Below are 14,669 nucleotides of genomic sequence, written 5' to 3'. Positions count from 1 at the left end.
GAGCCCGATACATAGATGGAAGGATAATATTAAAATGGATTTGAGGGAGGTGAGATACGACGATAGAGTCTGGATTAATATTGCACAGGATAGAACCGATGGTGAGCTTATGTTAGGGCGGCAGTGAACCTCTAGCTTCCTTAAAAGCCGCAAGTAAGTAAGAAATGACGTACACATAGGGGAAACTCGGCTAATTCCGCAATATTAAGAAGTAAATCTATCATATTTTTATCAAAATGTTCATTGAAAAATATTATCAAGGTATGTAGACATGGACGAAACCTTTCATTACCAAATGAGATAAAGAGACCTATTAAAATGCAAATATATTTAGTTGTACATACATTACAGTTGAAAAAGAACAACTGGTAATTCCGCAACAGTGCGGATAAATCCGCAATAGGACTTGACTAATTCCGCAGTCGTAAATAATTATGAAATAGATTATGAAAGTAACATAAAAGGAACAATTTATATGTAACAATGCTCACTTTCTTCACAGCTGTGTAGCAAAACACGAAAAACAGCCAACTTTCGATGTTTCACTGTATTGCCGACAGAGGTGTCGACCAATATCCTTGATTTTTTTCTATAGCACTGCAGAGGACACGCCTCCTGTTGACAGTCTCTCAAAACTTACGTTCACGCTATTGTAAAGCCGCAGTAAAATCATATATGCACTACTGCGGAATTAACAGAGTTTTCCCTATTTTGACCTTCCTAAGTGTAGGGTAACCAAAATAATGAATAATTATTTTATCATGTCTTCAAAAATTGCAAATATCATGTTTTCAATCTCGAAAAGAGATGCGATTTTAATGTTAATGTTGTAGAGTGTTTCTGATACGATTTTATCGTCTTTTATGCCCTCTGCTTGTTTATTTTATAGTTCATTATGATATACCCTATATATTGACTTAGTCGATGCACATATTTGTGCTCATTGACTGTCCAATGTTCAATAAATTCAATACAGAATACTGAAAAATAAATAGCAATCGTTTTCATGTTACAGAGCAGTGATCGCCAAAAGCTGTGTCGCAACACATGCCCCTGTCTCCACTCAAGCATAACCATGACATCATATCCCCACCCTCTGTTTACAGCAGCCGCGGCGAAAATGTGACTCACGAGCACATTGTGGCTCGCAGTGCTTTTCTCTCGCTTCCTACCTACAACCCCCACCCTCTTACTCACTGGAGTCAAACTCCGTACTATTTGTATTTGTCTCGGACCTGCGAGTGGCGTATCGTCGCAATATCTCTCTCGAAACCATGTACCTCTATAAAAAACGATGGGAGGATGCATTCTTTTGCTTACAATATGATGAAAATATTAAATGTATGATTTGTTCACAAATATTACTAGGAAAACGGTTGTATAACATAAAACGGCATTATAAGTTACTACATGTTACTGATGAAACATTAAAAGGTTAAGTGTTATTATTATTATTATTATTATTATTATTATTATTATTATTATTATTATTATTATTATTATCATCATCATCATTATTATCATCTCTGTACGTCGATTCTTTTACAGCAGATGTACGAATAATGCGGTCAGATTTTCAATTTAAACTCACAGATTTACAATGTGACGTTAAATGAAAGCTAGGTGTAAGGATTTGACAGATATTGAACTTTTCACATCTTTGGAAAAAAAAATAAATATTTGAAGCTTCGTTCTTTCGCTTGCTCTGTTGAAGCCATGTTCGCTGTAACTTACGTTCGTGAAAAATTATTTTCAACAATGAAAATAGTAAAAATCAAATTTAGATCACGACTGACAGACAAATACCTTCGTGATCAACTGCGATTGACAGTAAGTGACATAATTCCTGATTTTGAAACTTTGTCGCAGAGACATTCTGAAGACAGTTAATTTTAGGTTGTGATAATGTGTCCTTTGTTTTCCTGTTCATTTCTTTCTTCGTTACACGTCCTAAACATTAACTTCCCCTTCGGTTGTCCGCCTCCCTCTATAGGTGCTATGCACGTTGCAGCTTACACGGTGGCTCGGCGCACCATGGCCTTTTCGCCCCGGCTGGTTTACAGCCATCACTTCGATATAAGTAAAGACATTTATCAGCAGCGGACGTACGCATGTAATGTTACAAGTGTGTAGGATAATATGTTTCGATGTCTTTTCGAAAACAGATAGTAAGTAAAAACTTAATTTTAAGGAGCATGGGAGGAAAAGTATTTATTTTGTGCAGATGGCAAAAATATGAGATACTTAATTTGCTGTAAAATTTTAAATGAAGTATAAAAGAACAATGTACGTTGTCATTATTTTTCTTGTTATGAAGACTACCACGCCCTTACCTGTAACTTGAATAATAAACCAACAAAAAAAAAACAGTAACGGCTTCTATGTCTTAATCGGGGTAAAATACATCGACGTTTTTTTCGACGTATGTAGCGTAATTTTAATATTTCATTAATAAATAAACAATAAAAAGTATTGGCTTCTGTGTTTTAATCGGTGTAAAATACTTCCACGTTTTTTTTCTACGTATGAGTGTAATTTAAATATTTTATTAATAAATAAACAATAAAAAATATCGGCTTCTATGTCTTAATCGGAGTAAAATACTTCAACGTTTTTTTTTAAGTATGTAGTGTAATTTACAACTTCATGACCAGTCTGGTACGTTCTTCTAATTTCAAATATCTGCTGATGTAAAGTACACGCTCTTTCTATGGTAAATAAGAAAATAAATTTATTTTATTTTATTAATAATACAAAAATAATTAATAGGAGGATAAAAAATTAACATGGAAAAAAGTGTGTATAGTTAATAAGTAGAAGAATATTATATTGCTTTCGTTTTTTGGTCACAGTCCGTCTCTGCACTGTTATTCACTGCATTACCTGAGGAGATACCCACTCCACCCCTCTCCTTCCGATAGTGGTGTGCGGGTTGCATTTCTATTACGTCACAATTTCGTGGTGTTTGGCAACCACTGTTATAGAGTCTTCATTTTATGTCTTCGCAAACGGATCACCCTGTAGACGACGAAAAAGCCAGACGAACTTTCCTTTTGTCACTTAATAAAACCCATGCTGTTTCAGAGGTGATGCTTAACTGGCTGAAAAATGTAGACGGTTCATTGTACAGCATTCAAAATAAGAAGTTGATAGAGAATTCATATTAATTGTAATTTTATTCTTCATATTATAGTTGTAATCCCCTGGTAGAGGGGCAGAGAAGGCCTGATGACCTTATCTCTACCAGATTAAATAAATAAATACTAATAAATACTAATAGAGAATTGAGAAAACTATCAAAGGACAAAATAGTAATCCTCAAACAGTGACTTTCAATCAGGTATAGAACTGTTATTGTTTGTGTTACAGACTCTTACCCGTCATCGGCCGAGGCCTGTTTCCGTCAGCCGGAAGTGGTCCCGCAGTTATCCCTCTTCCACAGTCGCTCCCAGCCCGGGGCCATCCTCCCCCATTACAGAAGACGAGGTAAGTTAGCTCGAGATGATATCTTACCCACTGTCTCTTCAATCTATCTTCTACTGGGTGTTCAGTTCAAAATGTGTCATGGCTCGCTGTATGTCGTCATGTGGCTAGTCGATGAGCCTAGAGAATTCAATCTTCCTACACTTCCGCAGAGGCGTATTACCTAAATGCGAGAGAAGTTGCCTAGCAAGTACGGCGTTCATTCTGAAGATTACTTACCGATACGTACGGTAACGCCAGTAGTGGCAAGAATGTGAACTGTTTGGAAACACGTACTGAAGTGAGTTTTTTTTTCTTACTGTCGGAATATGGGGAGAGGGTTAAGACGATTACTTACGTATTTGTTAACTTGGACGGTCAACATGGACACGGAGCATTTTGATTTGTGTTGTGGAATGTTGCCGTACGCAATCGATGATAACAAATTACCCTGCGTACGACTTGCCCGCGCAAAACGCAGTTCGAAAGAGGTTATGGTAGCACACAGACTTTACAGACCGCCATCTGTTGCTACGACATTCAAGTTATACCGTACACGTTCTCAAGTTCAGATTGAACGCCTTGATTAATAGGCAACTTCTCTGACATAAAAGCTGAAACTCGCTTCAAATCGCTGACTCACAACAGTGACGTCATGACACACTTTGAAATGAACACCCAGTACTTTCTCATTACTTGAAGTATAAAGTGAATGTATGTGATGCTGCAGAAAATCCATTTCGAGACCTCATAGAAATATACATACGAGCTATTCCATCTCAAATCGACCGAAGTATAGAGAAAATTGACCTTACAATTTCTAAATACAATGAAACTTTTTTTGTACGTAGAGAACTGTGATACAATGCTTTGTGCAAAGTTTGAGGCATCAGAACTTCATAGTGTTTAAATTAACAATATTTAAATTTATCGTATTTTCATAAAATTAGCAACTTTAAACTGCTGTAGCTCCGAAACCCTTTCACCCAATGATCAAAATCATGGTTTATTTTGATGCTGAGAAATTAAAGTTTATATTGACATATAAACAGATTTTCTTAATTTTTATGGAAATGGAGAAATTTAGATTTTTCCTCATTAAGACGCCTTTGGCTAGGAAAAAATATTTTTAAAATATATAGTTAGATTCCGCATTGAAAGTACAAATAAACATATTTTTACTGATGGTGTGTTGATAAGAAAGTATTGAAAATATCAAATAAAGAAAATAAATAGTACGCGCGTGAACTAACCAGCTGACTGTGAGACGGGAGCTAGCCTAGACACGCAAGGCCAGGAGAAAAACAGGTGATGTGTCGTCTAGCAGTCCTGGCTGTGCTAGCTTCATCACAGGTTTTCATCACAGGAGTAAAATGACGCCCAACGCTCGCTTATCTTCAGCTCTCGGCCAGTGCGTGCGGTACTGCGCCGTTCAAGTCTAGGCGTGTGACAATAATCTATTTAATACCCTCGAAACTTATTGCCGTACCACTAAGCAAACAATGCCGAATACCTCTTAATAATGCAAGGTTTTTTCTCAATATTTTTTTTACATTTTTACAAATGGCCAAAAAGCCTAAAAGCAAGTAAAATCAGATTATCTGTCTCTCTCTGTACAATAAAAATAAGAATTACTTCTTAACGTAACCTACCAAATGTCAGCTTCAAAATGAGCTCTCGTTCAATGTTCTGCAGTAAATGGTTCCAGAATTCCGAGCGCTGAAAGAGGCTTGTTTTGAATAATTTCAAGGGAAAAATTGTTCCGGGGCCGGGTATCGATCGTGGGACCTCTGGTTGAACGTACCAGCGCTCTCCCAACTGAGCTACCCGGGAACTCCACCCGACACCGTCTCAACTTTTCCCTTTATATCCACACAACTCGCGTGGGCTGACGAAACGCCAGAGACCCACATCGAGTGCACACAAACTCTGTGTGACTTGGAATTGTGGTTTTCTGTTAACGTACACAGTGACGTATATAACATAATTCCAATTCATATATCACGTATTAGCTTTCCTATATCTTTACTATAAATGGGGAGAAAAATTAAAACCACTGCAAACCTAAAAATAAAAATTTTCATTGTCACTATAAATATTTCATTTTTTACTTCTAAAAGTATTCATTTAATCATAAAACCCATCACTATTTTGTTAACCACAGTGTTTGGAACATGCAGTAAAAATTTCATGTTTCTAGCATCAAAATTGTAAGAGCCTTTACACTTCGAATCTGACGAAATGTTCTGAAAAAAAAGTGTGAGAAAACAGCTTGTAAAATTTGCATTGGAATTGAAGTTCAAGGGTACAGCCTATTGCATAATTTTTATGCTTTCGAGCGCCGCTGAGCATTTAAACTTGCTCAACATATAAATAAGAAGTGCGGATTCATTTTTGCAAGAAAACGAAAATGCGATTTTTGACTGAAAATTACAAAATTTTCACTCGTCACTCCCTTAATGGGACTTGTTTGAAATTTAAACCACACAATGACGATTTATTCCGAAAAATAAAAGTAACTTTCTTTTTCATTAATTTATTGTTTTACGTAGAATGAACCGGGGAATGAACGAATACAGTCATTTCTCTGTTGGAATGTACAGAGATTAGTTTTATGAATTGCAATTTTATGTTCCAAGTCGTAACATTAAATTAATTTTTAGGTGGGAACTCTGCGAAACATGAAACTTAAGTTTGATGTTTTGAAATTTACGAAAGAAAAGGATGTATACGTTATACACTAGTTTAATACAATTAATTTTACACAAGGTTACGTAAAATATCATATTTTTTATGAGTTCATAGTGAAAGAGATTTTATTTTCATACAGATTTGTACTTGAGTGCTTTAATTTCATATAGATAATTATTCTTAATACAGTTCATAATTTGAAGATATATAACCTGTATGGATAACTTCCAACTTATTGAAAAACAGGGGAGTTTAACTCTTACGATGAAAGTTGTGTCCTCTAGAAGTTCCTTAGTTTGCCACGGGTCCGAGAGTGTAGCTGTGTTCCGATGAGTACGATGGAAATAAATTGGTTTATAAGTGTTCCCAATCTGACAATTTTATAAACAGATATTATGAATACAAATTATTTACAAGATTTATCAGTTTTATAACATTTATATTATTACTGAACTATAAAATCTTCTTTTTGTGTAGCCGAAATTTACAATTTCAGCCGTAGACTAAGTAGCTATATTAGCCACATGTCTTCAGCTGGTCAGTGGTGAGATGTTGGCAAACCTATTACAGCTTATAATTAAAGACACATTCTGTTAATGCGAACAGATCAGATAAGAGAGGGACTGTGTTATCAAGAGTTTGTCAATGGCCTTCAGTTTAATGTTCAACTACTATATTCATATGCATATAATGATAATGATAATAATAATAATAATAATAATAATAATAATAATAATAATAATAATAAGAAGAAGAAGAAGAAGAAGAAGAGGTGGAAAAATTCAAATATTTTGGAGCAACAGTAACAAATATAAATGACACTCGGGAGGAAATTAAACGCAGAATAAATATGGGAAATGCCTGTTTTTATTCGGTTGGGAAGCTTTTGTCATCTAGTCTGCTGTCAAAAAATCTGAAAGTTACAATTTATAAAACAGTTATATTACCGGTTGTTCTGTATGGCTGTGAAACTTGGACTCTCACTTTGAGAGAGGAACAGAGATTGAGGGTTTTTGAGAATAAGGTTCTTAGGAAAATATTTGGGACTAAGAGGGATGAAGTTACAGGAGAATGGAGAAAGTTACACAATGCAGAGCTGCACGCATTGTATTTTTCACCAGACATAATTAGGAACATTAAATCCAGACATTTGAGATGGGCAGGGCATGTAGCACGTATGGGCGAATCCCGAAATGCATATAGAGTGTTAGTTGGGAGGCCAGAGGGGAAAAGACCTTTGGGGAGGCCGAGACGTAGATGGGAGGGTAATATTAAAATGGATTTGGGGGAGGTGGGATATGATGGTAGAGACTGGATTAATCTTGCTCAGGATAGGGACCAATGGCGGGCTTATGTGAGGGCGGCAATGAACCTCCGGGTTCCTTAAAAGCCACTAAGTAAGTAAGTAAGTATAATAATAATAATAATAATAATAATAATAATAATAATAATAATAGCATGTACTTTTGCAAATTAAACTAAAAGGAATATAATTCTGTTTTTCATACCGAAACATTTTTTTTATATATAAATTGGTAGAACTACTGCACATACACTACCAGTCAAAAGTTTTCGATCACCTATCACAACTATGGATTTGTGGTTAAAACAGGGATTTCGTTTTGAATATTCTGTCATATCATAATGCTAGAGAGAGAAAATATTTATTTTGTTGGTCTATTTAGTTTTTCCCATGTGTTTGTACATTGAAATAAAGTGTATAATTTTGTTTTTATAGCCTATCGAAAACTTTTGACCGGTAGTGTATAATCAGCTGTATTTTAGTCTGCATTAGACACGAACACAGAACGGTCCAGTTTGAGATGTAAAATAATTAATAACTGGTCCAACTTACATTGAAAACAAGTTAAGTTACTATTTTATTTACCACTTGATTCAGTGTTTGAGTACAGAACGAAGTTCCGTGCATATGACACATTCTGCTTCTGACATCCAGGAAACAAAAGCGGTGCTGACAAATGTATTGTATTGGCATGCGACCACGTGCGTTTGACAGTACAACATAACATGCCATCGTGAATGTCGGCTCTGGTGTAAATAATTATTTCATGTATGTAATGTTATCTTCAATTTTATGTTCTAAGCAAATATTTGTACTGTCTATTGTAATTGAGGCTTTGCCCTGTTATAGACATAAATAAATAAATAAATAAATAAATAAATATATATATATATACATACAGGGTGTTTCCGAGGTGGTGTTATAAACTTTCAGGGATGATGGCGAAGGACACATGTATCAATTTGAGATAAGGAACCCTGGTTCGGAAATGACTGAGTCGAAAGTTATAAGCAAAAATAGTTGTGTGGAAATTGAATTGTAATTTGACACCACGTGCCCTCCTTCCCTTAACCTTTGGAACGGTCGTGGAAAGATGGTATGGACCGGATGTCTCCTACGTGGGTACTTGTACAATACAATCTGTGAGCTTGTCTACTGTTCCCATTGGCTCAACCGTATTCGAAAATCAGGTCTGCTTATTCCGCTCTCGTGTACTCCTCCATTTCACTAAGACTGATCGACTGGACACTGCAACTTGCACACATACGTCTACAGACATGCATATCAGGACCGACCATGTCCGTTACACATTACGCTATCTGACAGTGTACTGAATGGAATATTGTAAGTAGACAACGTAAACAACATCAGATGAATACAGTATGTGTAAGTTGTATAGATAAATACACATAAATAAGGTGTACAGAGGAATACAATTATTTCATTTCCATACAACTATTTTTGCTTGTAACTTTCGACTCGGTCATTTCCGGACCAGGGTTCCTTATCTCAAATTGATACATGAGCCCTTCGCCATCATCCCTTAAAGTTTGTAACACCACCTCGGAAGCAGCCTGTATATATAAATAAGTAACTAAGTAAATAACATCTTCAAGATTATGTCACTGAAGTAATGTTGCAATTTAAAAACTGTATTTTCACTCAGATGGGATAAGCGCCAACTGAACAACTTAGGTGACGTAGATCAGAAAAAGATAAGGTTTTCTTCCCAGTATCCATCCCTATTGCTCAAAGCATAGCAGGACATAGAGATCGTTGTTCGATTTCCGGAAGGTTTTGTAAAAAGTTGTATTCCACACAATGGTAACAGAATTGAGTTTTGCGATATTACTTAGATTTCCACAGTTTTCATTTTCCTACGATTGCATATTGTTACGTAGTACATATTTAAATTCGTTCGTCGTACATGCACATATATACATACGTACATACATGTATGTATGTATTTATTAACACACAATTGGGTATACACCCGGTGGCAATGATATATAATATACAATAATACCATCACAATAATATAATAATTACAGCAATAAAAAACAATAAAATAAACGTAAATTTATTTCTAACTATAAATAAATAGATGCAATAAATCTAGTACTATAAATAAAAACTATTCTATATTAACGCCTACAATAAGCAAAAGTAAACCTAACTTATAAGTACTTCTGTTTCACCCAACTATTACCAATTTAAGTAACTACATATCACCTTAATTAATTACATATCAACTTAATTACATATCATCTAAATTAATTACATATCACTTTAATTTATTTACATATCAACTTAATTACATATCATCTTAATTAATTACATATCAACTTAATTAATTACATGACAGCTTAGGTAATTACACTGCACCTACAATCACATTATTTCAGTCTAATCTTCTCAGGCTTTCCTTAAATGTATTGATTTTAAGAGGACCACCCTGAAAGATTGCCGCAGGTAAGCTGTTCCAGTCTACTATTGTGCGGTTAACAAACTTAAATTTTTTAATAGCGTCCCTGTGGATACGTGACATATAAACACACACACACACTACATAATAGTATTGTGCCAATTCTAGGGAATAATGTAGAGCTATTTTCAAAAAACTACAAATAATGCACATGTTTTGTCAGTATATTTTTTCAACAGTAATCTCACTAGAGGTTTTGATTTATCTAGAGAAAATCAAAACTCGAGTGGGATTTAATTGACTATTACACGATTAGAAGAAAGTAGGCTATATAAAGATTAGAAATAACAAAATGTACAATAAAATATTAATTGGCTTACGAAAATACAACTGTCTTCAAATGTATTATTGTACCGTCTCAACATTACGCTAGATGGCAGTAGTGTTTTATGATGATGTTTTCTTGTTACTGGTATCAGTTGTGCCAACTATGGAATCATCATTGAACTCTGTGGACTGTTACTAGTCAAGAAGGCTTTGTTGATTCAGTTTCATTTTTATTAAAACTTTTGCATACCATTTCAATCATCCGGATCCCAGTAATCAACGTCACTTGACAGATGATTTTCAATAAATCTTAGTATTAAACAATCTCTGATACGTGACTATCCATAATATATAGCAGAAGCTATAACAAACATAACCTAAATAATATAAACAAGTGTTAGAAAAGTTTTAATTAGGGATGATGAAATAAACAAGAAACGTTTTAATTAACGATAATGAAATAAAAAATAAACATGGATAATTTTAAAAGAAACAATTATTGAAAGTACAATTTTCAAATTTGAATGTTTTGGTGGTTGGTGGTTGGTGGTTCAGTTGATGTTATATTGGACGTGTGCGTAAAAGAAGTGAACTCGTTGATGTACATGGTGTATCCCTCAACTCATTCAGGATTTCCGAATGGTGCTCTTCATATATGACCAGTGATCTTTATTAATTCTTGTTCTTGAATGCCAAAATGCGAGTCATATTTGAAAGTGATGTGCATCGACTGGAGTGGTTTGTAATTTTCTGTTTTTTGACGTCCAGACCAGTGCAGTTTCAAATGTTGGCAAACAAAGAAACAAATGCTAGGGTAGTGATAAAAATAAACAAATGCTAGGGACGCGATAAAATTAAACAAATGCTAGGGACGCGATAAAATTGTGCGATAAGCAACCATGACTGGGTGAAAGACGTCCTTTCGTGCCGTTTTATTGGTCGAAAGTAGTGTGACGTAGTAAAAGTGTAATAGTCATTAATAAACTTCCTCGTATGTAATCATGAAAACTTTGTAACTAATTCAACAGTTCTTAGTATAAATACTCGTCAAAAAAATTACTTTCATACTCCATCGGCAAGTCTGTTGTGCTGTCAAAAAGGAGTGCGTTATATGGTAAAAAAAAATTAATAGCGTCCCTATGGATATACGTGACGTGACGTGACGTGACCTGTTTCTGCTTTGCAAGATCTTCCACTCGAGAACAAAGTATTAGTTAACTGTACAATTTTTTAACATAATAATAATAATAATAATAATAATAATAATAATAATGTAGTTAATCTAAATAATCATGTAATTATACTGAATAACCAATTTTGTAGATACGAGGTATCACTTCTTAGCTATCGATTCTGTTTCTGAAATGTATCTCACATATTACGAAACACCCTGTATGTGTGTTTGCGTGCAGAGCAGCAGACATTATTGAGTTAAATATAAATATGTATTATTTAAAAATTAAAATTAAGCATTATGAGAGCACCAGCAGAAATATACTCTTTTGTTTTTCTCTCTCTTTTTCTCTTCCTCCCCCTTAATGTTTCACTTTTTATTATATAGATGGTAGCAGTTGTCCTTCCAGATTAAAATGTAAAAACACGGCACGTAAAAAGAGCTCGGTTGCGTTTAGCATCACAAATTTAGTTACATTCCCCTTCTCTTCCCCTTTTCTCCAAATCACAGTTGGATGAACAATAAGTTCATTGAATTAAGAACTAAAACACAACGACTTGCCCATGACAATGATGTCATGCGAATTATATCATTCTGACAGTTTTATATATTATTTTAGCTCTGATAGTGTATTTAAATTACTAAGATGTATTGATAGCAAATGTATTTAGCCTTGAACGTCCATTATAAACAAAAGTGAGAGCGATGACATGGAAAAAGAGTATGTTATGTGACAAATTGTTACTCCATGTTTGGTGATAAAAATACTGGTCGATTCTATATTGTGAATTTTTTTAATTATGTCAGATAAAAAAAAAATTCCATTTTGATAGATTCAATGTTGATCGGTGATAAAGTAGGCTACCTATTTTTAAGGCGCATTACAAGGTGCAATCAATATATTTCCGAACTGCGCTTGTACAGGGACATCATTTTATTTTTACTTGCATTTTTATTGTACCTGCATTTCTGAATGTACTTCACTCTCACTCCTTCACTAATGTCCTTGCTCCCATCAGACACACAAACTTACGGCCGCTGTTGCATTCGAAGTCTTCAAGCAGTGAAGTAAACGCTGCAGTGTATAGTGTGTTTCATAAATATGATTGCGTTTTCTATAGAAGAAAGAACCTATATTAATAATATCGTACTAAAAATTATATTCAAGAAACGATAAATTCAATTTCAGAGAATATGCTTCAAAATGTTTTTAATAATATGCATACTGAATTGAAGCCTGCATTGTAATGAACGGCAACCATTTTCAGCAACATGTTTAAAAATTCAGATTAGCTTATTTTGAATTGAGGTGGCTAGAAGCAAAGGAATGCTAGTGACATTTGTAATAACATGAGTTAAGTGCATCCAGTGTAAGCTAAAGTATCTAAAATTTTAGTGGCAAAGGGATATTTTAATCGCATCACACATTAAAATTTAAATAAAAAATTTCACCGATTTTACGAAAGCTTAAATATTTAAACCCCATTTTCTCAAAAGTAACAAGTGCACTTACAGCCCTTTACTTATGAGCCCCTCAATTTAAATGCACTCTCTATATTGTATGATAACATCAATAATTAATATGCTAAATAAAGTAGACAATACATAACGAACATAGCCGCCAGAAAAGTTGAGTTTTTGAAAAAAAATGTTACTACTGTACTATATTTTGATAAATTCCGTAAAAGTGATGATCAAACTGAAAATCGTAATATCGTATTTCCATACAACATAAATGGATACACTACTTTTCTCTCCTCCTATACCTAGTAAAATGATTTGTTTACATATTGCACTAGTAACATCAAACTCCTGTAATGGAAGGGGGCAACAGTGTTTCCGAGTATAGCCAGGTTAATGTTAAAAATGTTGGTAAAAATAAAGTGATGTCCCTGTATTTATTGTACCATTCAACATACATGCGTGTCACTGAAGATCATTGCTTCCATGTCTGTTGAGTCAGTCTATCAAACAGCGTCAGATTGTCTTTAAGAACTGAGCTTCTACACGTGACTTTGTGCAGACATGTCAAAGGAACTATTACCAGTTTTCCTGGAATCTCTTCAAATATGCGTTATGACTAGTCTTCTTCTCTGCCTTTCAAGTGATGCATTTAGTAAGATAGCAGGCGTTTCCCTTGTTCTAGATAACTTTTCCGTTGCCTATGTCCTGTGTGTTGTCTACATTCAGGGCAGTCCGGAAAATTATTGATTGCTCCTTGTAGGAGTGAATTTTGACATTTTTACAATTTTGATCCAGTTTATTTCATTTTGTTAACTGTTTGTTAGATGCATTAACAATGTGTATGCAAATTTTGAGCTCAATCCGACAGTTTTGAAGTTAATTTTATTTTAATTATGCAAATGAATCCTGTAATCAAAATGTTCCAAGCGAAGATATAGATGTGGAAGTAGGATTTCGCACTTTGTTTAGTACAGTGGATTCATGCTCATCGATTTACGTGGAAATAGTTGGCGACACTGACGAAACAGAAGAATGACCATGCGATAAATTGATAGTGATAAATCGAGCTGCAGAAATTATCGCGATGTATGACTGTGATTGGTTAGAATTCAAAATGTCATTACACTTCATTGACCGAAAATGGAATGACGTCATATAAACGAAATAGTCAATATAAATATGCACCTAGCTCTCTTTATGTTCATTTCACGCGATATTTTTTTTTCAGTTACTTCCAAAAAAAAAGCACATCTGGATGCGTTAAAAAATACTATGATTCAGACGCCGCATTGTTCTGTTCGTAATTCTCGCGAGAGATAGCAATTGTTAAGATTTTAAACAGTTGTTATGTATCAATGCTTTAGGGAATTTTTAACGTCTGTTGATGAAACCGGCAGTAACTTATTAGTTAAAATTATTGTTATACTAGTGGCTTGTGCAGCAAATGCAAATGATAGTTATTTGCTTCCATAATAATGAAACATACTCCCTCTCAATGGATTTTTTTAGGCCAAATACTTTTTCTTGAACCTATCCAACTTCTGTTTTTTAGTATCAACGCTAAAACGCAAGTATCAATGTCAGGACGATAGAAATAGCTATTTCAGGTCATTGTGGATTGTAGGCAAAAGTTAAAAAAATGTCAGGTTTGCTAAGCTTTCGAACAATAGCATTTTCGTATAACTGCTGCATGTAGAACTTGAAATGTAGAGCGTAAAATCATTTTATCCTACTAAGAGTTCTTGCTGAAATGATCTGGAGACTAAAAAATTTTCTAGGCCTCTTATTTTATCAGTAATACCTTTTTATCTTTCCTTAAGAAC

At 34.4% G+C, this 14,669-nt stretch overlaps 1 protein-coding gene across 2 annotated transcripts in view; it reads left to right on the top strand.

The window, feature by feature from the left end:
- The window catches only part of rho-5 (rhomboid-5), a 579,824-nt gene that overhangs the window by 519,967 nt on the left and 45,188 nt on the right, over nucleotides 1–14,669 (top strand). For both annotated transcript variants that reach the window (XM_069829535.1, XM_069829536.1), the window contains exon 6: nucleotides 3,370–3,486. In XM_069829535.1, coding sequence (XP_069685636.1) covers nucleotides 3,370–3,486 — 117 coding nt within the window. The remainder of the gene's footprint in view (nucleotides 1–3,369; nucleotides 3,487–14,669) is intronic.

This window comes from Periplaneta americana, chromosome 6 (assembly GCF_040183065.1).
Source record: "Periplaneta americana isolate PAMFEO1 chromosome 6, P.americana_PAMFEO1_priV1, whole genome shotgun sequence".
Lineage (NCBI taxonomy): Eukaryota > Metazoa > Arthropoda > Insecta > Blattodea > Blattidae > Periplaneta > Periplaneta americana.
Note: the sequence above shows the minus strand (reverse complement) of the source record. Positions and strands in the feature narration are given on the sequence as shown.